Raw genomic sequence first — 27,445 nt, 5'->3', positions numbered from 1 at the left:
CCCCGGCTACAGTCCCCCGCTGTGTCGCCTTGCAGAGCTGGACCTGAATACCAAGTGCATCGTGGAGATGGAAGGGAACCAGACTGTGCTTCACCCTCCGCCTTCCAACACCAAGCAGGGAGAAAGGTAAAACCCCAACTCGCCGTGCTCCAAATGAAAAGCCCAGCCGCGCCTCCTCCGCCTCACCCTCGCAGGCGCTTGGCTTTGTTAGGGGAGCGGCGGGGTCCCGCTGATCTTAACCTGGTGCCTTTCGGGGCAATGGTCAAGGGCCGGCGCTGGCCGGGGCTCACTGTGTTGGGCTTGCTGCTCCGGGAAGCAAGGGGCAGACCTTCTTTCTTACCTGATCTCCTGAGGGGAGTCGGAGGTACCCAAATTGGGGTGTGCAGACAGAAGATCCCTACTGGCCTGCCTGGTTTATAAGCTCATTCTTGATTAACTGCTCAAAAAATGAGCTGTTGGTTAGGCAAGGACTTAGACTGACTCTGTGTACTGTTTTCACAAATTTGCCTGGAGTGGAGTGCAGGCTGCTAATAACTTGATGTAACCTGTGAGGGAGCAAGAAGCAGAATCTGAATTTTATGCGAGTGATGGTATTTTTTTAAGTTTGTTTACTAGGTTTTAACGTATTTGCATTTGAAAAGGCTGTAATTGCTAGATCCTCTATTAATTCAGTGTCGTTCTGTGAAGTAGTCTATGAAAATATGCTAAAATAATTTTGAAATGTGGCATTTAGTTGTGATGTCCCAGTACAGAATACCCTTGGAAATAATCCAAAATACCAATGCACTAGACTGTAAAAATAGATCAGAACAGGAAAAGATTTCTTTCCTTTTTTTTTTTGGAAAGATGGGGAGGTACAAGGGGAATAGTTACGTTGTACGCTTTATCTGTTCAGTTACCTGTTGACTGCTCAGCTTAAGTTGATCTGTTTAATGCCAAGAATTGTGAAATCATTTACATGGTTATCAAGGTTTTAATCTGAACATGTTCCTACTACTCAAGGTTTTATTAAGAATATTTCCGATCTAGTTCATAGTAGTGGTTATGAAGAAGCTAATGTCAGCTTTTTTCTTCAAAGGCAATATCATGCTTTTGTAGTTTTACAGCAGAAAAGGTTGACACATTTTTTAGTTTTACATGTCCAAGATGTGAAGCTGCTTCTCACATTAATCCACATACGGGAATGTAGCTGTAATCACACCAGTTTAATTTAAATCCAATTTGCATTGTCTTCAGTGTGGCTTTGCATTGTTGTGGCTAATGTGCTGGCCTGAGTCTTGAAAGATCTGTGCTTGTTTCCTGCCTCTTTCACAGATCTTTATGAGGTCTTCTACAAGCCATGCTGCCCCTGTGGGCCTTAGCATCCCATCTGTATAATGGAAATCTTATTTTTCTGGAGACTATTTTATTTTAGAAAGTACGGGTTGGGGTTTTTTTCTCTCCTGTACATATAGCCTCTATAACAACACTGCTATAAGAGTTACATTAAGTCTAAAGTGAGTGGATTTGACAGGTATAGAACATGAAATACAAATCAAGCTTACAAAGTAAGAACAGAACTAAGATTTAAATATCATTACTTTAGTAGACTAAAGAGTCCAAGGGCCAGATGGCTTAGTAAAGAGCCTGTTGTGTGAATTTTGCTTGTTGTGCATGTTGGCCTGCAGGTATTCAGTGGGACAGTGCTGTGACTCTCTTGTCTCTTGGGAGCTTTTGTGGCTTGTGTTTATCTGGCTTTAATACCTGTAATATATATAAGTTGTCTTACTTGCTTGGAATTTGCTTCTGGTTCTGTGCCAGGAGCCTTCCGGGTGAGCTGCGACACTTGTGTGCGACCTCACTGTTGACAGCTGCGTTGGCAAGTGATAGCTGTCCTGCTTGCAGCCCACAGTGAGGCTGGGATTTGACTGGCTGTTACATGTGTAACTTGTGTGTTTGAAACAACTGCCTCGTGTTACTGGAAATAACAGTCAGAAATACAGATCCGAAGTAACTCACACCATGCAAACATGTAGTTTGGGTACCTTCTTAGTAGCAGATGTTGTATGTAACCTGCTGAGGTGCCTAATGGACTCCGTACTTGCCTAGTGCCTTGTGAAGATCCTTATGTCTTCTTCAGTGCTAAACTGCTGATTTCTGGGTTTTTAGTTCAAGATAGTTTAATTTCTCATGATGAAAAATGAATTCTGTTGTTGTATGTGTACCCATCATTAAATGTCTGTATAAACTGGCTCTGAATTGCCGAGTAGTTGCTGCTTGTACTTGGATCAATGCCTTGGCAGGGCTAGAGATGTCAAATGGATTTTTGGTTTTCTTTGTGTAGTTTGTTTTTATATAGCTCAACTGGATTTTTCTTTCAGAGCAACCATGTCATTGCAGAAATGATTTTGCTTGTTAGGGTGATTAATTGGTCTGTCTCTATGCATTATTTTAATATTCTATTTAGTCTTACCTTTTCCATTTTGCATTTTATCTTTTTATATGGAAATTTTCCTTTCTAGCTGAATGGAAGTACAAGTTTGTACTGCACTTTGGAATAAGAATAAGTAGCCTTCTAAAGCAAATTCTGTTTCCAGGGCTGCTTTTCTTAATTCATCTGAAGCCAAGAGACTATAGGGTGTGGGGAGTAGAATTCAGGACCATGTTCTTTATTTGTTTTGTTCTCTCAGTTACAATCTTAAAAGATACCGACAGACTTTTCAAAGTAAAATTAGGTCACTCTTTAATAATTATAACATCTGCTCTTGGAAGTAGGGTTAGGGAAATCTTCTGTAAGGAGTTATTGAATTAAATCTAAGTTCAGATGCACGCTGTTGATCAGTCTTTAGGTTTTATTTAAGGATAGTTCTGAAGGATTTTCGATGGGCAAGTAATGCTCATTTTACAAGTGGTGAAAAGAGCCTAAACTGCCAGACAAGTGCTGTCATTTGTCCAACTTTCACTATCGTATTAGATCTAAAGCAGTAAGTTATAACCATAAATTAGAACAGGGTTCTGACTGCATTTTTCTAACTGCTAGACCACACAGCATCTGCACCTTAACAAACACAGCTACAAAATAGTAATTGTTATTAAATACAAGTGTTGTGTCTTTTTATAAGCAGCAGGCCTGCTGTTCCCCACGTACACATGACTTGGAGTGTTCTAAACTAGTGAAGGAGGAAAACAGAAACATACTAAAACTGAACAGTGAGTCTGAAAGTTCAGCACAGGAAAATCTTTATCGACTGAAATAATAGGAGGCAGAGTTCAGAAAGGAACGGTTTTCATTAGCTTATATCAGGTATAATCTCCGGTGCTGGCAAAGTTTTTGTAAGTTGGTGGTTGGACTTCATACCTTTAACCCTTGTTTTATTAGTGGGAGTAGTTTCTTTTACATCTGCCTAAGTGTGCTTGTGTGTTGTTTAGCTACTTCTGTCTCTCGTCCATTTCCTCCCTCAAACCAATACAGATTTCCCCAGAAGAACATTCTGTCTTTCTGGAAACCCTCTGTTGTGCTTTGTGTCTTTTTTTCCTGTCTTCACCTGGGAATCTGTATTTCCTTTCTCAAAGTACACTCTCCCTGAAAAAAATGTTCTAACTTGCAGTCTTTTAGAAGTGGGTATTATGTTTCAAACCCAATTGTGTACATCCTGCTGTCTTCATTTAAATGTTGGCAGTTGGCAGTAAGGTAAAGCATTAAAATGTAACTATGAGGTAATTACAGTTTGGAGTTACAATGTTTCAAAATATTTTGGTTTTTACAATGGAAATTTCACACCTCTACATCTATGAAAGATCTGACTTTACGTTAGGGATTTTGTTTCTTAGTAGGCCAAATTAGGTTTTGCTGGGTTCTTCCCCTGCTTTTGATTGTTAAAATATGCTTTCTGCCCTTTCCTTTAAGCAACAATTTTAACACATAGGATCTGAAAAGTTTTAGTTCCCTGACAACAGTTCTTCATGACACGATTTTTCCTTTAGTAAGCAAAGCATTTGTCTTGACAGAAATAAACAAGGAACTATGGAGATGGTAGAATTGAAATAATATTTCAGCTGCAGTTTTGACTGAAACAAATATTCATCTATTGGGCAACTTACTCCATTAAAGCACAGCACCCTTGTGTGAACTTTGCCTTATTAAAAATTTCAGGGCAGAAAATAAGAAAAAAATCACCAGAGCGTAGAGCTGAACTTAAAATTACCACTTTTTTTTTGTTATTATTAATTTATTTCCTGAAAGTATCTTTCTTGCCTTTATTTAAAAAACATTTTATGGCTTGCTTGCTCTGTGGTCTTCCATCCTCATTTTGATCACAAACAAGCAGCACCAAGGCCCAATTCTACTTAGGTAAAACCCTTGCAGCTCTAAACTACTAAGAATGTGGAGGCTTTTTGGTTTTTTGTTTTGTTTTTTTGGGTTTTTTTTTTGAGTAGGTTTAAGCTCTTTAATAAAATAAATATATAGGAAGAGATGTGAGTGTATCTAGTTTTTGTAGCTCATGATACTTTCAAAGATATCTGAAGCACAGACTTCATCCCGAGGCAGCTTGTCCTAAATTTCTTGTTTCCAGAAAACAGCTGTTGCTCCCCCTGCCTCAGAGAAAACATGGTTCTGGATGGTCTTTAGTGCATAGTCCTTTGTGTGATGGTTGTGGCACTTAATCTTTCTGGATATGTTGCTTTGAATAGTATCAGAGATGTGAGAAGAGCGCTGTTGTAGGGCGGAGATGCATTTCTGGTAATGGTCACTTTCTGAGACTGAAACCTGTGGAAGCTGAAGTAGGACAGCTGCTAATTATGTCCTTATCGGAAGGAATGATCAGTGACATCATGCCTTTGATGAAATATACTTAAAATTATCACCTCTCTGAGGTAGGTCATAAAATAATAGCAGGCAGCAACTTTTATCTTTGTGTGCAGGAAATTGTAAAAGCAATCTGACTTAGACCTCTTCTGTTACCTTTCCTGTTAGACATCCATGTTCAGGATGTGAACTGTTAGCTTTGAACCTTTGCAGAAGAGGTGTATTTGAGTTGTGAGATATGTGTGGTTGGAAAATGGCATTTTGGGAGCTATTTTTGCTTTGCTTTGAGTCATTCATGCCTCAGATGGGACACTAGATGCAGTTCCTTGAAATAACTTTTCTTAAATTCCATGTAATTCGAAACAAAATGAGAAAACAACGAACTTGTAATCCAAAATACTGTGTGGCATGGCTCTCGGTTCTTCCTAAGGTGGCCTGAACTGTGAATAAATGCAACATCCATTATATTACCATGTTTATAAGATCCAGACAGCTGTTAGGACCTTGTGCTCTGGCCTTAAAATGGCATTGCTAGAAGAAACTACCGTTGGAGGCTGTTGGGATTGTGGGTAAGTAGTACTTAGCTGGCTGTATTTCAGAACAAAAATAGATAAAGTGTTTGAAGAGAAGGAAAACTGTGCTTGGTATGACCATGTTTGGGCAATCATTGCTTTGTAGCCATTCTCTGCTTTTGGACTAGTGAGTGTTATGTTCAAATAGTTCTGAGTAAAGCGAGGTTCAGCTTTGAATCTGTCAAATTTTTCTGTTTTGTGATGTTAGAAGTGCCTACATTGTGGAACATGAAAAGACTGGTTAAAAAGGTTAGCTGGCCTTTAGGCACACTTAGCTTCTGTGTTTAGAAGGTGCAGGTACACATGTACTTGCTTATTACTGAAGCCACAGGTGTTTTTTGATACCTGGATTACTAGTCAATACACCTTGAACCCAGGACAATCACTTATTTAAATGAATTATGAATTTTAAAAATGTGCAGCTCTTTTTTTGCCTTCTTCTTTGGGGACATCAGGACTAAAGGAAAAGTTCTATTTTCACCTCTTTTGCCCCCTTAGTATGAGTAGTAGACAGCTTTCTTGTTTTGAAAACAAGAGTATCTTTGCTCTGCTGTGCATCTAGTAGGTTTATTAACTGTGCATATGGTAAGATTTCAGACTTATGATTAGATTCACTGTAATGTAATAGTTCAAATTTTTCTAAATTATACTTGTGAGCATATTGTAGTGACCCAGGCGTGGTCTAGATTCAGAATACCTCAGGAAGTTCTTAAGAAGTCCCTGTTCTGCAGAACCTGAGCTCAGAGGGAAGCAGCGCACACCAGCTGCCTTTCCCTGGAGGTCTGTACCACACAGTGCTGGGATTGCAAATCTTAGTACGAAGTTCTGGGGACAATGCAAAAATTCATCTCAGGTGTGCAGTGGAGCATGCACAGTCTGTTGTTCAGGGAATCAACCTGGTGGTATGTCTGGTAATAAGATTAGAGCTAAATCTTCAAATTGATAAACTTCCTTGCTGCAGTTGTGTTTGAGAAGTTGGATGCAGATTGAGTAGCAGAAGCTGCCTGCAGCTGTGTTGCCAGTGTCTCTTGCGTGGATAGACTGTCCTTAACAGTGGGAAAGTAGTGCAGTGTCTTTGCCTATTTGGCCTGCCCTGGGCATGTTTTAAATCTATTAATGGAAACAATTACTGCCTACTATAGCAAAATGCCAGCTGCTGCAGCAGTGCTGTGCAGATGCTGTTGCTTAACTGAATAATTTCTCCAATTGCTTGGTTCCTTGTATTTTATGAGGATGTCTGTTACTGATGGCAGCGTGGACAAGGCTCTTCAAGGAGGTGTGGAAGTGTTGGCTAGAGACAGTGAATTTTAGTCTTCAGTAAGTGCAGCCTACAGAGAAAAGGCCCCCACTGTGCAATGATGTGCTCCACAGGACTTGACTATCAAGTTAACTTGTGACCCAAGTCACCAAGTTAACTGAAACAGTCATGTTGTTGGCTAGAAGTAATGTTGCTGTGTGTCTTTTTACAAGAGACAGTAGAAGGGATACAATCTTGACTAGTCAGTACTGACTTTGTTGATAGGAAACTGGTCATCAGAATTTGAGGTAGAGCTTGAGTTGACTGTGTCTTTACAATCATTCAGTAGCATGTGGTGGGTGTTCACTGATGGCTGAGGGAAGCGCTCAGTGAGTACATAATGAGTAGATTGAAAAGTTGCTGGATGAAGGTCAATCAGAAAAATTCATTGCTGATAGGATTTGAAAATCAATGGCACAAGGTTAAGATATCCATGCTGATGAAGAGCAGGAGTTACACAAGCTGTTTTCAATGCCAAGGGAGGGTGTCCCTTTATGTCATTTCTTGGTTTTGGAGGAAAAGGGAATCAATGGCTTTCTGATGCTGTGTTAATTAACTTCTGCAGTTCTGGCTTTTATTTTTGATAAGAAACCCCCAAAACCAATAACCCTCAGTCATCAAAAAATCTGTTGAAATTCATAAACATATCCTGGACTAATACATCCCTTGGTTATCAGCTACAACCTTTATTGGGCATTTTGCTACATCCTAAATGGAGACATCCTCAAGCATGTAAATGCTTACCAAATACATCTACTACTTCCTTGGATAATGTGAAGTTAGTGGCTTGTAAGATGTAACTTTTTCACTAGGAGGCAATCTGAATATTCTGTCTCATTTCACATAGATTACCACAGGGCAATCTAAATGGCAACAGCCCCTAATGAAGTCCTTAATGATTTAGCTTCCTATAGTAATTTACTTGCTGTTGAAGTGTTATAACTTTGTCCTAAGTTGTATAACACAATTACTCTTTTGACAGATAAAGCCATTAATGTATTTTGGTGCCTATTAATGGTATAATACTTATTTTGAGATGTATCAATCAGCATAATGGTAGAAAGGTGTGTCTGAAATGTTGCTGTGTGCTTGTGTTAGTCTGTGGTAATGAGCATGGTTAATGATGGTGCTGAAGATAGGGGCAAAGAGCCTCACTGTGTACCAGCACCAGGATATAGTCTGTTTTCTAGGTGCTAGCCCCACCAAACCTGTGCTGCTGCCTCTTTGTGTTCAGTTACAGCACAGATAGTAGGCTACTATTGGCTTACTTTGTGATTCGTGGTGTCACTCCATCTTCTTTTTATAGTGTATGTATATTCCAAGAATTTTAAGCATTTAATGAACATGAATCAAAGCAGCTGCTGTGGCTAGAATGGCATGCTTATCTCTGCATGTGTTTATGAAGATAGTGTTCAATATGTTTAAAAAGCTACTAGGATGCATTGTGAACTGTAAACTTTACAGAAAGCTTGATGCTTTGTTTTAAAAATGCATTGCTGAAAATGTCAACGCTTAAATTTTTTCCTGACTTTTTTATTAGACAGTATTTTAAACTTGCAAATAAAATGAGAAAATGCACATAATGCCCTATTTATTGAGCTTACCTTTTCTTAGTTTACTCCACAGTCTCATTTTAAACATAAATGTCAATCCCAAGTGTTGTACAAAAGCCTCCAGGCAAGTTTAAGTTTTCTTCTAGTATAAGGCTTCAAAATTCTGAATCTTTCTTGAGCTACTGGAATAATTTTTCTAGCATTAAATCAAAGTATGTGGAGCTGTCTGTTTTGCTTAGTATTTTTTATATGATGACAAGGAACAGCAGATCTTAGATAAGAAAGCACAGTACTCGATTCTTCCCATGTGGTTTCCACTTGTTGTCCGACTTTATGATTAAAATTGCATGCAGTGTGGCTGAGAAGGTCTTTCACAAATTTGATTCTTTTGGAATTGAAGGAAAATGATTGGGTAGTACTTCATAGTTCTTGGTTTTGTTGCCTATTTACTTCAAATTCAATTTTACTTTCTGATTCAAAAGCCAAGGCTTGTTTTACAGTAGATGAGCTTTTGCTAAAGATAAGTCAATGGAGCATTCCAGTGGAGGCACAGAGCTGGCAGAAATTTTCTACTGGCAGAGCTGCTTTACGGCCCTGAATGAGCAGCATCCTGGTCTGCTCTGGGAAATTTCTTTGTCAGCATCTCTCTATGTGAGTTTTTGATGTATGCAATGTGAGTAAGTTTGCAGTGCTCCAGACTTGTTTTGGCTCAGTAGTGTCACCTCCCTGAATGATGCAAGTCCTAAGCATTTTGATGGGTTTTGGTATTTTTCCCTTGCTGTTACACCATGTTGTCATTTCTTATTTTGAGATGTTTCTGAATTTCCATTACATTTCAAGTATGTTTTCAGAGAACTTTATCTAATGAAATCAGGCTGAAATAGAAATTAGTCATTAGATAAAATAAAGAAATATTCTTATGTTCACTGTATGTAGCTGAAGATATTAATACATATCTATCCTCTGAATGCTCAGCAAGAAGTTTTAAAGTTTGAGTACGTATTTTAGAGAGAACTTTGCAGTTATGTAAGGGAGTAAGAGTAGAAACCATCTGCTTTGCTGTTGTACTGTATTGGGATAAAAGATGGTTCTTGAAGGTTTTGTCGGAAGTGTATTATGGAACATCATCCCACCACTGAGGCTTTGCTGCTTTGGAGCTTTTACTGTGACCACAGTGGAAACGCTATTCTGAAACAGTCTTAAAGACAATCTGGCATTTTCCATAGTGCCTGTTATGTTTAAAAAGAAGAAGCTTTTGAATAGTTCTTATTCTTCTTCTGGTGTAAATCTAATCCTTGTACCTGCATTCTTGACTGGAGCGCCCTTGAGAAATGCTGCTTCGGTGGCTGCACAGAAACTGACACATAAGGAAGTGCAAAGAATGCCTTGTTAATGGATTTGCTGCTGATGTGGTAGAATGTAGAGAAAGGATATTTGGGGACCAGGACTAGAAGGACAACAAAAGGCAGAAGAGAGATCCAGAAATGGATACCCAGCAGTATGATGAAACTCCTCAAAGTACATGTTGGAGGAAAACAAACCAACCAAAACCCAGCAGCATCCACTAAGCTTTTTTCCATCCTCCTGAAAATGTGTATGAGAAACTGACATTCTCCAGGGTGGTACTACAGTATTCATGTGTGTTCTGGTTGAGATCCAAGTTGAAACAAAAAGGAAGACCAGTTCTTGTAAACAGACCATTGAACACTGTACAGCTTGCCGTGTAGTTTACTTGTCAAGAGCTTCCAAGTCCTTAGTATGTTTATTATTTGAGGTGTTTATAACATTTTAGCTAAGTTCATGTTGTGTTCCTAATTTTCAATGCATAGTCATAACTCATATTTTAACACTAAATTTTTACGGTTTATTACATTAAACATTATGATTGAGAATCTGTGTAAATTCGCTGTGGAATAATCTAACTGGAAACACTTGTGTGTCCATCAAAAGGATGATGAAAGTCTTTTTGAAGGTGCACCATTTAAGTGTTCTTAATTCAGTAGATGTTCTGTCCCTCTCAGCATCCCAGTTCCATGGTTGGATTCTCTCTTCTTGTCAGAAGTGCTGTGACTGAAGGAGGGGGATGTCTCACTTGCCCATGGTGAAAGTTAGAAGGTAGCTTTTGCCAATTTTGTTTTCAGGTGCTCAGCAAATTGTAGTGGATGAGTACTGAACCTAGATAGACATCAGTTGAATCTCTCCTCTCTTGTTTAATTGGTCTTTGGTGCAGGCTGAATTCTCTCAAGTAGCTTTTGAAGTTTCAGTTTTGCAGCTGTGAATGTGGCAATGGGAAACTTTTTTCCAGAAATACTAATGGTATACAAGCTTTGTGCCCTTAGTTTAAACTATCCTTATTGCCATCTGCACACACAGCTTGCTTTGCACGTGCTTCAAGGAATGTAGTGTACCTTTATTCGAAATTTCAGAATGGCATCTAGCAACTTTGTGCTAGTTTAAACACAGAAATGCAGATCTGCAGTGCTGGGCAGGCTGAATGCCCTTTAATGTTTCATAATGCTCATGTGTGTTCTGAGTTATGGTTCTTCTGGTGTGTGGTCTGACCCATATTATTGGCTGCTGTGTGAGAATTTCTTACGTGAATGAGGAAGAAATTCATGGCTCACGCACAAGCTTATTCAAATAGACTTTGAAAGTGTTTTTGCACTCATGTGACCAAGATGTAAAATGAGTTTTATAAAAAATCTCTCTAAGCCAGCTTGATCTTGATCCGACATCTTTTGTCAAGAAGGGTGTTGTAGGATGACTCCCAGAGGACCTCGCAGTTTAAATACTTGTGTTTTTCTCAAGGTATCTGCATCTTCATCGTGGCTGAGAAAAGACAGAGGGAAGTGAGTTGCTCACATAAGTGACCTCTTGCCTGCTTGCCTTTGCTGTGATTAAAAGGGAAAAGTAAATGCTAGGGCTTTGTCTGTGGACTTTGAAATGAGATCTTATAAAATGGAATCACAGAACTGAAATTTGAGGGAGGAATTTTTCATCAGGGTATATAAATGAAAAAATAGAAATATTAACAAGGAAATGCATTTGTTATATAGGAAAATTGAAAACTAAATTAACTTTTGTATTTTCAAGAAACATTTAAGAGTAATAAGAACCTGACAATCTGTTGACTGGTAGCTGTAATGAGCAATGGTGCAGTTTAGCGAGCTCAAGGTGAGTGTTGAATTAGACTAGGAAACTTGTATGTTTTTACACATAACGGTGGAGGAGGTTTGTACTTGAAATACTTATTATAATTATCATTCTACTTGACATCCAAAATAGCAGGCAAGTTATAGATTCCCTACAGAGAACTTTTCCTCTTAAAGATCTAAATTAGGTAATTCATGATTCTTTTAAAAATCATATGACTTCTTTATTTTTGTTCTCTGCCTATAGCTGTTTCTGCGTATGAGGTAGATCACTTCTTTGGCCCGGTACTGTTCATTAAGAGTTTTTGAAATGAGATGCTTGCCTTAGCATCTCTTGCAGCAGATCTTACTACCCATAGTCTTTTACTTTAAGTCTCAGTTTGCAGATGTAGTAGATGGAAATAAATTGAAATGGGCTGGAGCTGCTACTCAAAAAACATGACTTTTAGCTGGTTTTGGAGTAGAATGTCTAAGCAAAAAGAAAAAAGTTGACTCCTTATTACATTGAAAATTATTGAAAATTGAGTGCTTGCTGCTGCTGATTTTTTTTAAATATTAGTGATGATGGTCAAAGTGGGAAAGCTGCACTGAAGAATTAATGCAATCAACTTTTTGAGTAATTTTGAACTTAATTCAGTATTTTTCAAACCTGAATTTTGTTTGCAGTATTGCTGCTCACCTGCTTTGCAAACTGCTGTCGTCAGTAGTATTTGCATTCTTGGATCAGTAATTAATGTAGTACTTATCAGAGTTCAGACCCTGCATACCCTTTCATAGGACTTTTCATGGTGTTTCAGACTGATCTACTTGTTCTTTCTTCTTCCTTAATAGATAATTCCTCATTCTCTTCTAAGTATTTTTGCCAACTTTTTGAGCCACCACATCTAATTATTCTGCTTTATTTCTTCTAGCTTGTTTTGTGTAACTGTATTTGCTATGCAGGCAGATCTGTAGGTAGATCATTTTGGCTGTGGGTTATTTATGGCAGAGCTAATTAGCTGAGTTGCAGCTCCTGAAACAGAAGAATTGCAGCTCAGTTTCATGGAAGTTCAGCTGATAAGCGTTGCGGGGCCTCACCTCCTCCCGTGTGGAGCCAGATCAGAAGACTCAGTGCTGGACTCCCACACCCTGGTTGCACAGTGGAAATACTTGGGTGGCTAGCAAGGCTTCGTTAGCCTGTGTTCTCCATGCTATACCTGGTGTTTGTGGCTGTCCTTGTGAACTTGGGGGGAGATGGCAGCAATGGAGTCAACAGCAATACCAGGGATAGGAAAGGGCAAAAAATAGGTGGGTGTGGGCCTCTGCTGCTGTTCTACTAGTTCAGATGCAGTGCAGGATGAGCACGTGTTTAGGTAATGAAGCAAAGCTGATGGGGGTCTCCTAAAACCCAAGAGTGCAAGGGACTGGCTTTGCAGAGATAACTGATTGACTCCAGTGTTGATTTGGTGTTTGGGAGTATCTGCAAAATGCTCCCAAGCATATACTTTGTGTTATCTGGACTTTTCTGTTCTCAAGAGTGTTTCAGCCTATGCTCATTGTGAGCAGTAGAGCTGACTGCAGATCACAACACAGATGGTACTAAATGGAACTTTAAAACTGTGTATAAATATTTTAGGTATATTTAAAGTACTTCGTTAAATATTAGAAACAATGTAGTTGAAATACTTTGCTGAAAAGTGGGGTAAAACTCCTATTGACCTTGCTGATTGAGCTGAATGTTCAGTGGGAAATTTGCAGTACTGCATGGGTATTTGCAATACCAGGAAGAAAGTATTCATTAGGAAAGAATAAATTTTTCACTGTTCTCGCTGTGAAAGAGGCTTTCCGTTGTGTAACTGCAGTACAGGATCACTTCCTCACACTTCACATCCCAGTGCAGAAACCTAGATCTACCTTCTTAACTGCCTCTGAAGAGATGCCAGCACAGGCCATAGACTGTACTGCAGTTCCTGGGTTAGCATGCACATGGCTGGACCAGTAGCCAGGGCTGATTTACCAGCAGGCAGGCTCTTTAAACATACACAGTTAATCTTCATACTAAGTCTCTGTGCAATTTCTGTGTGCAAACATATCCATAGATAAAGTTTATGCCTTTCTCTGTTCTTCTCAAATTTAACTTTCATCTTTCTCTACCTTTCATCCTCCTGACCTTCTACCTGCATTCTCTTATGCTCTTTAAAGATAATGTTTAAAGTGCTACCTCTGGAAATGATGGTGTTTTAGAATAAGAGATTGAGTGCTGTTAGCAGCAGAGTGCTGCTGGGAGTTGCTTATTCTGAATTGGAAGCTTTGATTACATTTAATCATCTACAGTTGGTATGGTAGCGTGTGTGTGTTGCTTGTGTCTCAGCATCTTTGTGTGCTTTTTGTGCCTGACTCTGTTAAGTAACTTGCCTTGTAGTACTATCTGACAGTGGTTGTTGGCGTTTTTTCCCTCCTGTTATCAACTACTTCACATTTGTGTTCCTGTGTGCTAAGTATTTCTCTCCTGTTCTGAAACTCGTAGGGGCTGAATGGATGACCATATTTTCTAATTTAGATATTTTTTTTCCTCTTCTCCCTGCAATAAGACAAATTTTAAAAGGGAGTAACTTTGTTTTCACAATGCAGTTGTGCTCAGCATGCTGCTGCATGGGAGCTAGAATGGTCAGGTAGACCTCAGTGAATTTCTTCTGGTTGATACAGCTTCTCATGTTCTTAAACCCTCTCTCCCTGAACTTTGCATGCTCCTTTGCTGACAGTCTGCAGGCTAGGGCTGTGCACTCATTTGGTACCTAATCAGGTGCTCTCCACCACCTGAAAGTATCCATGTACCTTCGCTGTTTTTATACATTAGCTTGTGTCTTTGCCACATTTTTTTGCTTTGTGCCTGTGCTAATAAAAGCCTGGCTGAACTCAGTGTCTGCTTTTTGTCTGCCTAATAAACCTGCAAGATGAGCAAAATTCTCACAGGTCATGGCAGTGGGAAGATATTTCAAACACCTACCTTTCGGTGTAACAATACAGTAGTGTTCCACTCTGTAAACAAATGCTCATAAAATGAATTGTGGGTATAAACCTGGCTCTGCAGTCTGAGATCACAGCTCAAAAAAACATTTAGAGGGGATAATACTGTTGGCTGCAGGCCAATGAGGGGAAAAAGATTCAGGGAGGACTTAAATAAGAATGAACAATTTTTCAAGAAAGAAGGATTATCCTATATTTAAAATTTTTGAGCTGTAGATAGACTTTGGGCTATTTGAGTAAAATTCCTTTGAGAATACTGCATGTTGTTTGGACACGTGTTTTAAATGTAAATGAGTATCTGGAGAGAAACAAATTGTTTAAGGGAAACTATTTTCTGAGAGTGGTATGCTGCACAGGCTGCTAGTCAAGAGTTCAGGATTTCTCTGCTTGTGTATTTTGTAAAGATTCCTGTATGATGCCTACCATCAGTAAATGTAAGAGTTACATAAAGTAGGAAGTTAGTTTGGGAACATGATTATGATGAGTGGTAATCTTTGATTAAACTGTCTGAAGAATTTGGTAGAGAAGTTGCTTAGTTTGTCAGTATGGCCTTTAAACTATCTGAAAGATTTGAAAAGATCCAAAGTCCAGTTTTTGTTAATAATTGTAGCCCTCTGGAATTTTCAGAAGCTAGATTCTTAATCTCCTTATTTCCTGTTGTCAGTTGTGTCTGTATTGTCCGTCACTTGGAGCGTGTTGGGAGGTAGACCTGTCAACCTTTCCTGTAGTGGCTCTTGAGAATGAGAATAGTCATGTTGCTACCAAAGTCATCATGTTGCTTTAAATTCATGGGCAAGTTCTGTGGAGAGAGAAGCTCTTGATCTCCAGTAGACACTTTTTAATAGTAAAATTATCTTTAAGCTGATCTGCTGGGTGTTTATCTCAAGCATGTTACTGTGCTTTTATCCTGGGCAATGCATGGAATAAATTGATGAGCAGAAGTTTGATGAAGCATGTGAAAGGAGTTGCATAAGTAGTTTGGCTGGGCTTGTGTGAAATGCTGGGATTTGGGGGAATGGGACAGGATTGAGCTGAAGATGAACAGAGATTTTTTTAATGCTTCTGTTAAAGTTATATTTTAAATTATGTTTGATATTAAAGGCTTCAAATACTTTTCAGAGTTGTTAAGCTTATAGGTCAAAACCCAGTAAGAACAATCCAGTAAGCAAATCTAATATTAAGTTGGAGATCTCTGTAGATTGTATACAAATTTTGACTTCAAAAGATTGTAGAAACAGAAACAGGGCATTCCTTCCTTTTTTTTTTTTTTTTTCCCTTAATATTTGACTTAGTGTTTTTAAAGTAGACATCAAATAGCTCCTATTTTTTTGTCCCTTTTTTAGAATTACCTCTTCTGAACGCTCAGTTCTTTGGTGAACTCAAAGGCAGGTGAAGAATAATCAGTTCTGAGTGTGTGCTTGCTGTGAGAAGGGTTATTTTTCATCATGTTCCTTGTTTCCTTGAACAAAGCGTTCCAGCTGTCTTTATTCAGCAAAGATATCATCAGTTACAAGTAGTTATTGGGGCAAATCAGGTTATGAGCTGTGGGTTTTCTTTTTGAGACCTAAAATGATGAAAATATCTATTGCAGTCTAATAATTCTGCATATGGCAGATCTGACCTGAAGTTCTGTTTCCGAGTAAGAAAAATGTACTGTGGATGCTATCTCATGTTGAACTTCAGAGTTCAAAGGATAAGATATGAATGAGTGCTGAATTCAAGAACAGATGTGTTCAGAATTGTCTTAATCATGTATAACTTACACACTGGAGCATCTTTCATATATTTTGAAATACAAACCATGGCATTTTGAAGGGCTAAAAATAGTTGGTCAAAGTGTCAATGATGATCCTTTCATCATGCAGCTCCTCCAAATGTGTTGGAGGAGTATAAGAGAGAACATATCCCATCTACTTAATTCTTTTTCAGGAACCTGCAGAGGTAAAATGCTGTATTCTCTCAAGAATAAATTCAGTTTGCAAAGTGCTTCAGGATACTTGTATAGTAGGCACACATCAGCTTTCCAGTAAGGTTTTTTTCCTGACTGTCCTCTTACTGCAATTTGCTCATAGTAATGAGTATAAAATAACACTTTTTTTTTTTTTTTTTTTTTTTGGAATAGATAACAGCTAATTTTAATTACATGGTTGTAGCTTTTTAATTTACACACGACTGGAAGGAAGCCAAGGCCTCCAAGCTATTTTGTGTTTCAGTACTAAACTTAAAATCTAAAGCTGCCAAAAGGAGAAAGTAGCAAAAAAGTAAAAGAAAAGATAATCAAAAGCAACAATTTCATATAGGTGATGTGAACTGTCTTAAGTATCTGGGCCAGGCAAACTTTGCTACCTTGCAACTGCTGCTTGTGGCTTAGCTGATTCTTGGTGACTTTGTTATGTCTGAGCTTATTCGAAGTATTGAGATACAGAGAATTAATGGCTGTTTACAACCATTAGTATGCAACATATAATAACTTATGCAGAGATAGTATCTATGAAGAAATATTCTTTGAAGGCAGTTTATGTATTGAACACTAGGTTTGTATAGTGTTAAATCTTTAAATTTGTCCTAAAAGGAGCCTTCCTGCTCTTCATCCATTTCTATTAACTGGTTTTGGATGTCTGCAGCTAATGCAGCTTCCTGTTTTAATAAGATGATCATGAGATTTCTCCAAATCATGATACAGTGATTTGATCTTAATCTCTGCTGAATTGGAGGTGTCCATTGTTAAAATTGCAGCTTTGCTCTCTTATGGACTGATTACATTTTGTGTGGATGTTTTATAAAAATCTGTTGTAGCTGACATAATGACTTCAGATCAACGCTTCTCTCTTTCTTTCTTGGAGCTGCCCAGGTTATTGTATATCACCATTAGGAGTGTGGTCATTTAAGTTGAGCATTGAGAAATCTGTGAATGAAAGCTTGTAAGCTTGATTAGTCTTCTGCAAGCAGTGTTACTTTCCTTCAGTTTCCATATCTACAGAATTAGGTATGCTGCTGGCTTTCAGACTGCACTGCACCTCTCTTGGTTAAGGCACGTAGAAAGTCATCAATCACCTAAGATTCAACTGACATTTGCTTGTTGTGTTAGTAGCAATATTTTAGGGAGGGTAGGAAAGATGCATTTTAGGAAGGCATTGCAAGGGATCACCATGTGGAGAGGTCAGTCCTTAATTTCAGTGCGGATTTATTGGACAGTTTGTAGTAGCTGAGAAGCAAATATTTGAGATATTTGGAAGCTGCAAAATCAACATAGATTCCTAAACCCAGCCACAAAAATTCCCTGTATTTGGGATTTCCCTGTGTTATAATTGCCAGTGTATTAATAAATAGTAAAACCATTCTGATTTTATAATAGGAAAAGTAAAACCTTTGAAAAAAAAATAAAATAGGGAAGAATCAACATTAGTTTAATTTTCATGTAATAAAAACCACACAATCTGACCCTTGCTTTTGGTTCACGGCACATTTTCAAAGGCTGAAAGATCTTTACTTCTGGCAAACATAAATAGTGTATTTACCATTTTCAGGAAAAATTTCACTTTCCAGTTGCTCCTGTACAGTAGTCACCTTATAAATTGGTTGTGAAGGGGAGCAAAATGCTGACAAACCTACTGTCATGCATGAGATATGGATTACTAAATAGAAACACATGAAGAAAACTGAAAGTCAATATTCATTTATTATCAATAGCTTTACCTGTTCATCCTCACTTGCACCTTTTTCTATATGAAGTCCAGGTGAAGTGCAGTGCTGGTTAATTCCTCTGAATTGATGAGGTCAGGTTGCTTGGCATAGTAGCTACATCTCTGCCATGTACCTACCTTCTTACTCTAGCTTCTTAAAATGAAATGCTCCATAATTTAGGACTGAAGGTTTCTGTTTTTTTCTGCAGAAAAGTGAGCAAAACTGCAGACAACTAACTTAGACTAGGTGAACAGCTCACCTTGAACTCCAGAGTGTGATCAGGTAGTGCTTTGCACGTCAGATGAGGTGACATCAGAGGTTACTACTTTCAGATGTTTAATATTGTGCCCTGAGAGTTAATTTCAGTGCTAAGTAGTTCTCTTGAAGAAGATTCTTCTCTTGAAGAAGAGGTCTTCTGTAGCATTTAGATTTCTTCCCCCCTCGCCATGATACTTATAAAATGTTTTAATGAATATTATTTTAAAAAAGCTGTTTTAGTTTTGCTGCTGGTAAATGAATAACTTTACAGATATATTATACCAGGAACAGGAGGTTTCTTAATGTACCGAAGACTGATAGCTAGAACTCAAGTCCAGTGAAGGAAGGGCAGAAGTGCAGTTACTTAATTATTGGTAGAAACTGCTAAAGTACCTGCTAACTAAAGGAAACAAGATAGGTCTTTCCTTTTGCCTTTGACCATCTCGTGCTTCTCCTCTTTCTGGACAAGTCACCCTCCGTTCTGAAATGTAGAAGGCTTTGACCTCCTGTGGCCTTGGACGAAGCTGGGATAGTGGTTGCCATCCTCTAGGTTTCTGATGTCACAGAAAATGCTGGGTTTTTTTTCTTCAAAGCCTGCACCTCTGACCTTTTCTTTGTTTAATATTGCGTCTCAGGGTGCTGGTGGGGTGGGTATTGGCAAATCAAGAAGAGTATAGTGAAAACTTAAAAATGAGCAGTTTAATCTGAGTTGCAATATGGAATTTCATAGGTTTGAGAGGAAGTATCCAATAACAGATTTTTTTTTTTTTTTAACTGTCAAAGAGAGATGGTTAATTAAGATGTTTTCAATGTTTATGTCTACCAGCTAGGACCGCCTTCTTTAACAGCAGCTTTTTCTTTGATATTTGTCTGTGTATTTGGGCTCAACAGTTTGCTGAAAGATAAGAATAATAATGGAGAAATATGGAAACTTGAAGCCTAGTGCAGGCAGAAGAAGGTTGACCTCTCGGAGACAAGTAATGCTTTGAACAGAAGCTGTAGAAGGACAGAATGTAGAAAAGCATTACGGATTATGAACTGTGTCAAGAGGGTTTCTTACAAAGTATGTGGATGAGGAAGAAGAGTTTTTTGGTTCTGGGGGAGCGTGATAGTCGATCTGGTGACAGGTCACAATTTCTGCTGTATGTATGCATTTAATACATAAAAAGTTGCACATACGCAATTAAACAATCTGTGTTTCCTTTGTTTTAGTGCTTATTGCTGCCTGCAGTAGTACTGCTGTGACTTCAGGGAGAAGGGAGAATGGAAAGCCCACTAAAATTGTGGTTAAATTTCATTTTTAGTATCTCACAGATCATAGTCCCAGAATTCTGCGATTTGCAAGCAAAGGAGCATAACATTCTCCAGTGTATATTTAAGGCGACATATTGCTTGAGTGTTCTCCAGTAGTTTGTCAGGTGTTTGTTTAAAATATGAAAGGACATGTAAAATCTTAATGAGCATTCAATTAAGTATTGTTTGAGAGAGGAAAAAACCCTGTTTCCTGAACACTTGCTTCAGAGGTACTCAGTCTCTGGCTTCCTCTTGAAGTGTTAGGGATGTCTTTGATTTTAGAAATTTGTTTCGGTTTGTATACAGGAAAAAACTTATTGCCTTGATGTAGCAGCTTTTCATTTTTGAAAATAATTTTAGCCCAGTCAGTAGACATGCTTGGAATAAAAAGTACTTTTAATGCTCTTTGAGATTGTTATTAAAAACAGGTGCCAAGTAAATAGAGTTGCTTGGTGTTGGGTTGATTTTTTTTCTTTTTTTTTAATAGTGAAAAGGTTCAAGGAGATGCTTAGTTGCTTCCTTGAGATAAGCAGAAACTTTGCTGTGCAAGGCTGCTGTTAATGAGCTTGACTTTTATTATTGCCAGCTGAATAAGCAGCTCAGAGCAGCTAACAGAATTTTGTATTGGTCTTATACCAGCTGGAGTCAGCACAGATGGTAGTAATAGTTTCCATCACTGGGCAAAGATAAACGGCTGCTCTGTTGTAAACATGGAAGAGTGTTAGAGACTCCAAGTAATGTATTTGCTAGTATTTATTAAGATGCATTGAGTATCTGTAACACCAAGTCCTGAAGCGAACAATGTTAAATTTCTGTGAACTTCATTATTATAGACAACCTTGATGTTAAGGAAAGCACCTCGTTAATAAATAAACCTAATTCAAGACGACAGAGAAGTGAAATGTTTGTAAAGAGACAAGGTGTAATGGATCAGATGTTGTGTATGTGCAGTTACAGTAAATTGGAATCATCTGTGTCTCAGATTTGGAGGAAAAAATGGAGACTGAATTGTTGGGAAATGTTTTCTTTTTCCTCAGTCTGTGGCAGAGATGGAGAACACAGGGACTGCAGGAGGTTGCAAATGGAATGGTCAGTGTTTAGCATTGGAAGAAAAAAATCCTGTGATAAAAATTGAGGCTTAGATGAGGTGATTTAGCTGGAATTGGGTCAGAAGGCACTGGTTTCTGTTGGGAAGGGATAATTGCTGTAAATCCCCTATCACAATTTTCTGAGATTATGGAAGTAATTTGCAGTAATGAAGAATAGATGGCTTTCAAAAGCTCTTCAGGAACTGGTCTGCAAAAAAAAATTCATAAAAGTAACTTGTCTGGTTTGGCTTTCTGTGAATGCAAAAACTTTTGAAATGTATTCTCTGAAGAAATGCATCTGCTTGTGTGTTGTGGGTTTTATTTGTTTTGTTTTGTTGTTTTTTTTTTTTTTTAAATCTATTCCACTTCTTCCCTGCTCTCCCCCAAAACATGAGAATGTAGGTATTTTTAGTTATGTCGTGTGCTCTTAGTAGGTTTTGGGGTTTTGTATTGTACATTTTGTATCTCTATTCTATTCAGCACCTTAATATTTTTGTTCAGCATTGTTTTAGAACCACAGATAATACCATCAATTCAGATAACTTTCTGTACTTGGAGGTGGTGAGACAGCTGTGCAGGAAAGATTCTCTTCTGTTATCTTTTGAGAAGTGAGTAATGAAGTGAATGATGAAGATACACAAGAGTGACCTGCATAGGAACAGTAGTAACTCATAAAAAAAACCCCCAAAACCCAGAACTCCAGACTTAACTGTTTGGGTTTTGTTTTTTGGGTTTTTTTTGGGGGGGGTTATGGCATGAAAGGAGAAACCATTAAATAATTGCTTTGACTGTGGAGCTCACTGCAGGATGTGGTCAAGGAAAGAACTGAGCAAGACTGGGAGAGCAAAGATGGGCTTTTTCATAGTTCCCTGCCAGAGTAACAGCCTTCCCTTGCTGAATTGCCTAGACAGATTGCCTAGAGAAGTGGTAAATGCTCCATCCCTGGCAGTGTTCAAGGCCAGTTTGGACAGAACCTTGGGCAGCAAGGTCTGGTGTGAGGTGTCTCTGCCCATGGCAGGGGGGTTGGAACTGGATGATCTTAAGGTCCTTTCCAAACCATTCTATGATTCTATGCGGAAGCTCTAGCATCTTGTGCAACATTACAGGTAAAAGTGAGTGAGCATATATATGTCTGATATGGGTTTGAATTTCAGTTATTTGCATAAGTTAGTAATGGTTCAGATGATGTTTTAGAAGAATATTTCTAAGGTTGAGTTGTTCAAGGGTTCTTCACAATTCTCCCACTAGTTAATCTAGAGTTGCTGTTGGCAATGAAAGAGGAGTGAAGGCAGGCTGGGTGTAGGCAAGTCTGCTGCTGTTGTGCGACAGAAACACTCAAGGTTCTGTCTTACGTTGCCGTGTTGTGCCTCCCTTCTGGAGAAGAGTTAGTGTGAAGGGATTAAATTATAACTTTTGTTTTATGTTCTAGGCTTTGCCATGTTTTCATACCAAGGTGAGATGTGTGAAAAGAGCAGTCTTCCGTTCAGGGAAATCTGGGATGTATTTCACTGTGTCTTCCTGGACAACAGTTTGGGTCTGACCATGAAGGTACAATGGGGACTTGCAGATGCTAAAGCATACTCAGTGGATAGACTACACTTTTATTTTCTTTTGTGATTTTTCACACACACATGTGTGCGCACACACCCCTACTCTACCCTCTCCCTCCCTCCTTTCTTCATGTGAGCTGTGTCTCTGGAAGAGAGTTGCTATTGTGTGATGAGGAGACCTCCAAGAAAAACTTTTTGAGACAGCTCTTCAAGTGGGTCATATAATCAATTTTTTTGAAACAAGCTTAAAGAGAAGTTAGGTTTGTACAAATCTACTTCTAAGCTGCTTAGTTAGTTGGAAATGGCTACTTCACCCAGATCTTCATGTATTCTGTTCGCTGCTACTGCCTCCCCAAATTAAAACATACATTTTCAAAATCTCTTGCAGTTGTTTGCTTATGCTCCGAAAGCTTAACTAGGAGCTAGTTGCTTATATTGCAGTAACGATAGGTTTACTTTAGATATACTAAACTATTCTCTAGGACTGGCATTGGATACATAATCTGTGCTTGTTGTACTATTCAGAACTTAGGTATTTTCCAAAATTTCGTTGTTGTTTGCTTCTCTGCCTTTTAAACAGAGAAACTATCAATCTCTCTTTCTGGCCTTTGATTACCATAGTAAATAAACTTGAGCCACATCACTTGTTTATACAGATCAGGACTTTTTTTCACAGCTTTGCTCCATTTCTACAGAGTATCCTTTTTGCTGTTATATTTGACCTGAAGTGTGAAGTGCTTATGGGAACAAAAGCTCTGCGAATTGTTCACGGACTGATTTGCTTTTGAAGCAGGATCCCTGGTTTGCTTTCATGGCAATAGTTAGGCAATGCCAATAGGGAAACAATTGCTTTTGCTAATAATTCTTTCTTCAAAGACTTGTTTGGGGCTGCTGCTTCAGGAGGAGGGCACATGTTTTGATGAAGATTATTACAGTGTATTTCTAGCACTGTTTTTCGGGGGAGAATCTTGGAAAAGTATTAATTGTCCTTGAGATATTACTACAGCATAAAAAAGAAAAGCTCCTCTCTTGTGCCTCACATATTTAAATGATGCTGACTGTGCAGTTTATGTTGTTTGTGCTGTGGGTTAAGCATTAATATGTAGTATGTGTATGTAGCATGCCCCAGGACATAGACACATGAGTTGGTTAACCCATGGCATTTCAAGCACTCTGTTTTGAAAGACTGCAGACACCTCATGAAACCCCTAAAGGTGATTTGTCTATAGGTACAGGACTAAGTATCTCTGGATGAATTCAGGCTGCAGTTCTCATGCTTAAGTTCCTGCTTTTCAAGGCACAGTCCTCTGATTCTGTTTCTGATGGGGCCTGGTTTATATATACACCTGGCTTGATCTAGGGTTATTACTTAAAACTTGCTCTTTCTGCTCTGGATTCATAAAGAGTTGTATCTTTAAGTTCTTTGGAAAGCTGGTAGCCAAATACTGAAGGATGATGAGTCTAGCCAGCCACTGGATTATCATTCATGTTATTACAACTGGAAGTGCTGTGTTACAGTAGCTTTTTCTGCTTTGTTTTTATGCATCATGTATTTTCCCTGTGGAACAGACCAGGTGATCTACACATCCTTTTCAGATACTTTGGGAAGAAGCATTTTCTATCCTTGTATTTCTTTTACTGTTGATTTAGAGTCTGAGCCTATTAGGAAACTATCTTTGCACATAGGAGAGGATAGATTCAGTTGCTTCTTTGGCCTAAACAGATATGTGCTGAATTTCCCATCAGAATCTATGGTGGCTTACAGAGCTCTCCCATGCACACCCTTATCTTATGTTCATCACATCTGACTGGACTGTTGCTCTGGAAACCGCTGCAATGTCGCAAGTGACTTCATTATGATTAAATGAGGGGAAAAAAAATAGAACAAAAGAGCACATTCCTGTTTCAACATGCAACTTGGAAACTGTCTCACATACATTCTCTGTATTTAACAGCACGTTTTGGTGATGGAACACAGATCTGCCCTGCTAGTCGGGAGTAAAATCTGTAATTTGAAATTGCTATTATTTGTTTCCTTTAAATAGAATCAGTAATCAACTGATGTAGTTACAAGGATAGCTGGTTTAGATGCTATTAAAAGCTTTGTATGAATCTGTCAAAAAAGAGCCTATTAGCGTTTACACTTATGTTTTTATCCCTCACAGAGACTTAATTAGTTGTTTTAAACACTGAGAATACTTTAGTTTCCAATTATACCTGGGATTATTCTCTATTTATTTCTAGTATCTGTACAATATTTGAGTTTCTGAAGCAGGTCTGCCACAAAACAGAAGATTATAAAAATGTGCCAAGATGCTGCAAAGTTATTTGGCACTGGCTCAGCATTGTTACTGATTCGTGGTTACTTACATATGATTTTCTTATTCCATACTTAAGAGCTTGTCTGATAAGTTTAAATTTTTAATGCTGTATAGTAAATAAATACAACGTAATAATGACTAAAAAAGTGGAATACAGAGTTAAGGTTTTCTAGACCTGACCCGTGTCTTTTTCTTTCCACTTAACTCTCTGGAAGCTGCTTGCTGAAGGTTACACAGTCTCTGGTTTTCTGAACGGAAAACTCTTCTATTGGTGCAGCTTCCATTCAAAAACATGGTTGGAGTCAGCTCAGTGGTTCTTGCTTGGAGGTGAGAGGGAGATCAGTAGCTCTGCCGGGGTGCCACGACTCCCTGGCACAGTGGTGCCTGTGCAGTGCTGGTTGGATGTCTGGCTGATTCACTCTGACCATCCTGCTGGGCCTCAGCTGTGGGTCTGGGTTACTTGCTGGTTTCTGTAGTAGTGTGATGTGCTGCCGGTCACGTGTTAGTGCTTCGCTGGGAATCTGTCCAGAACTAGTTTCTGAGCTGTGGCAGCCTGTCCTTGTTCTGGGCCTTACAGTAAAGGGGGCAGCTTGTTGAGGGATGTGCATTTGTTTGCGTCATTGTTTGGAGCACTCTTTGCTGCTGTAGCTTCTGTGTGAACGTGAAACTGGTAATAGGTCTGCAAAAGTTTAGAAAGGCTTGGCATACATATTTCCATTAAGACTTTAAAGAGGATTGCAAAGCTGAGGGACATGCATACAAGGAGAACTGATTCCAGTCATGTTCAGCTTGATAGGTGCCACCACAAGTTACGATAATGAGTTTGGGACAGGTGTTTAAATCAGTTGATTGTTTGTTTTTTTTTTTCTCTCTCCTTTCATTTTTTTTTTTTTTTTATTGTCACTGGTTTGTTACACTGAATGAAGTAGTTGACCTGTGAGATAGTGTCTCAGTAGTGGCTGAAGTATGGAAAGTAAGGTGGATGAGGCATGCTGCAGACACACAGGAGTAGGTTTTTCTTTTGTTATATCCATATGAATGGCTAAAATCATCATTTGCAGCCATTGATAAACTTTATTGTCATTAACACTTTCAAGTAAATTGTCATTTTCTTCCCTAACAGTGTCTACACCTTCCTTTTTTTGGCAAAGCAAAATGAGTAAGCTTATCCTGAGTAATACATGAATTATCTTTTCCATTATCTCTCAGGAAGTTCTGATTGTTTCTGAAACCTTGCGTACTACTGATCTGCTACCTGAGGAATGTGTCCACTCCCTCTATTGTATAAATATGTGCTGTAACCATTAATATGAATCTGTTGTTCAGTTGGGTTTTTTTTTTCTGGAAAAATAATCAACAGTATCAAAACAGTGTATTTTCTTGTACAAAGCAATCATTTTCTCTGAATGTATGTTTTTATGATCTGTGTAGGTAGATGTACATGAATATCTTATCTCTAAGAATCTTTGCATAATATGTGCCCTTTTGCTTTTGTTGCTGGAATCCTAAGTTAACTTCTGAATCATAAATTCTGATCACAGTATGAAGACAGCTGCTTAGTCATGCTGTTTCTGAAGCTCTAAAGTAGGACTTCATTACTAAGGAAAGTATTGTGAATATGCATGTTCCTGGATGAATTAAATACTGGTAGCACTCACATGCAATGTGTGCATTTATTCAATCAAAACTCCATCACAGTAGTCCTTTGAATTTTCATCATGTATGAGGTAGGGTGTGTAAACAGCTATTTAATTCACAAAATTCAGACAGACCTATTTTCATTGCACACTGTTACTGAACATATTTGATATTTTTAGCAGATACACATTGTACTGACACACCATAGTTGTGAGAGGCCAGTTCTTTCTGAATTGCTATTTATAGGCTGGTCTGGAATGCTCACATGATCATATTGTTTGTAATCTGAGGCATTTATATTGCCAGCGATGCTATGGCAAAGAGCTGGTCAGTATTTCCATTATACAATTCCGTTTCCAAGCTGTATACCTAGTGCCTAACCTAAAGCTTGGCTTGGAGATTGACGACGTATGTCCTCTGTAAGTGGCATAAGTGCTGTCTTTGTATTTTTAAAAGAACTGTGTGATTGTAATGACTTGTACGTTTCATTATCACGTTGCTACAACAAATATTAAAACATGTGGAAGTTAAAACAGGATTTGAAAAATATCCATGGAAAAATAATCAAAGAATAGGCAGAAAACTGAAACCTAAGCATTGCAGTTTGTGTGTGAGGTCACTCTGGTACAGTTCAATCAGAAATGTCCAAGGCATGAATGATTTTGAGCTGGGTTAGTGAGACCCTCTTGAAAATACAGGGCAAAATTAATGTTGGCAATATGTCAGTGCTTTGTTTCAAAGTGCTCTTTAGCTTTATTAGCTTAGGTTCATGCCAGTTCCTTAGCCCAGTGATTAAAAACAATAACCAACAACTTCATTTGAGGAGAGTTGAAAAGGAGGAGCAGAAAATAATCAAGCTAGCAGGAAAAAACTACACTTATGTGTATTTGTTCTAGAGTATGTCAAAGCAAAAAGGGGAAAATATTTTTTTTTTTCATCTGCTTAATGGATTTTTTCTGTCCTACCTATGCTGATATTCTTTCTCCCTCCTTTCTAAACTGGTTTGAGTTGCTTACATTTCACTTCAGAATACTTAGCCTTGGTTGGTTAAGTACAATAAGGCTTTCATGTGTTTGTCTTACAAAGTTCAACCCTCAACACTTTATATCTTCTGTGTTTATTAACCTTCAATTTTGTTCTCTAATACCATTTCAGTAGCTTAATTTGCAGCCTGGCAAAGAGTACTCTTGGGTATTTAAACATTGGCTTTAGAAGCAAAACTGAACTTCTTAAATTTAGTTTAAATT

General features: G+C 38.4%; 1 protein-coding gene across 1 annotated transcript in view; it reads left to right on the top strand.

Moving 5' to 3' along the window:
- Positions 1 to 40: 40 nt before the first annotated feature.
- KIF13A (kinesin family member 13A) overlaps positions 41 to 27,445 on the top strand; it is a gene marked incomplete at its 3' end in the record, with an annotated part of 96,953 nt that continues 69,548 nt past the window's right edge. The window contains exon 1 of the mRNA XM_010020721.1: positions 41 to 126. Coding sequence (XP_010019023.1) covers positions 68 to 126 — 59 coding nt within the window. The remainder of the gene's footprint in view (positions 127 to 27,445) is intronic.

This window comes from Nestor notabilis, unplaced genomic scaffold (assembly GCF_000696875.1).
Source record: "Nestor notabilis isolate BGI_N333 unplaced genomic scaffold, ASM69687v1 scaffold27388, whole genome shotgun sequence".
Lineage (NCBI taxonomy): Eukaryota > Metazoa > Chordata > Aves > Psittaciformes > Psittacidae > Nestor > Nestor notabilis.
Note: the sequence above shows the minus strand (reverse complement) of the source record. Positions and strands in the feature narration are given on the sequence as shown.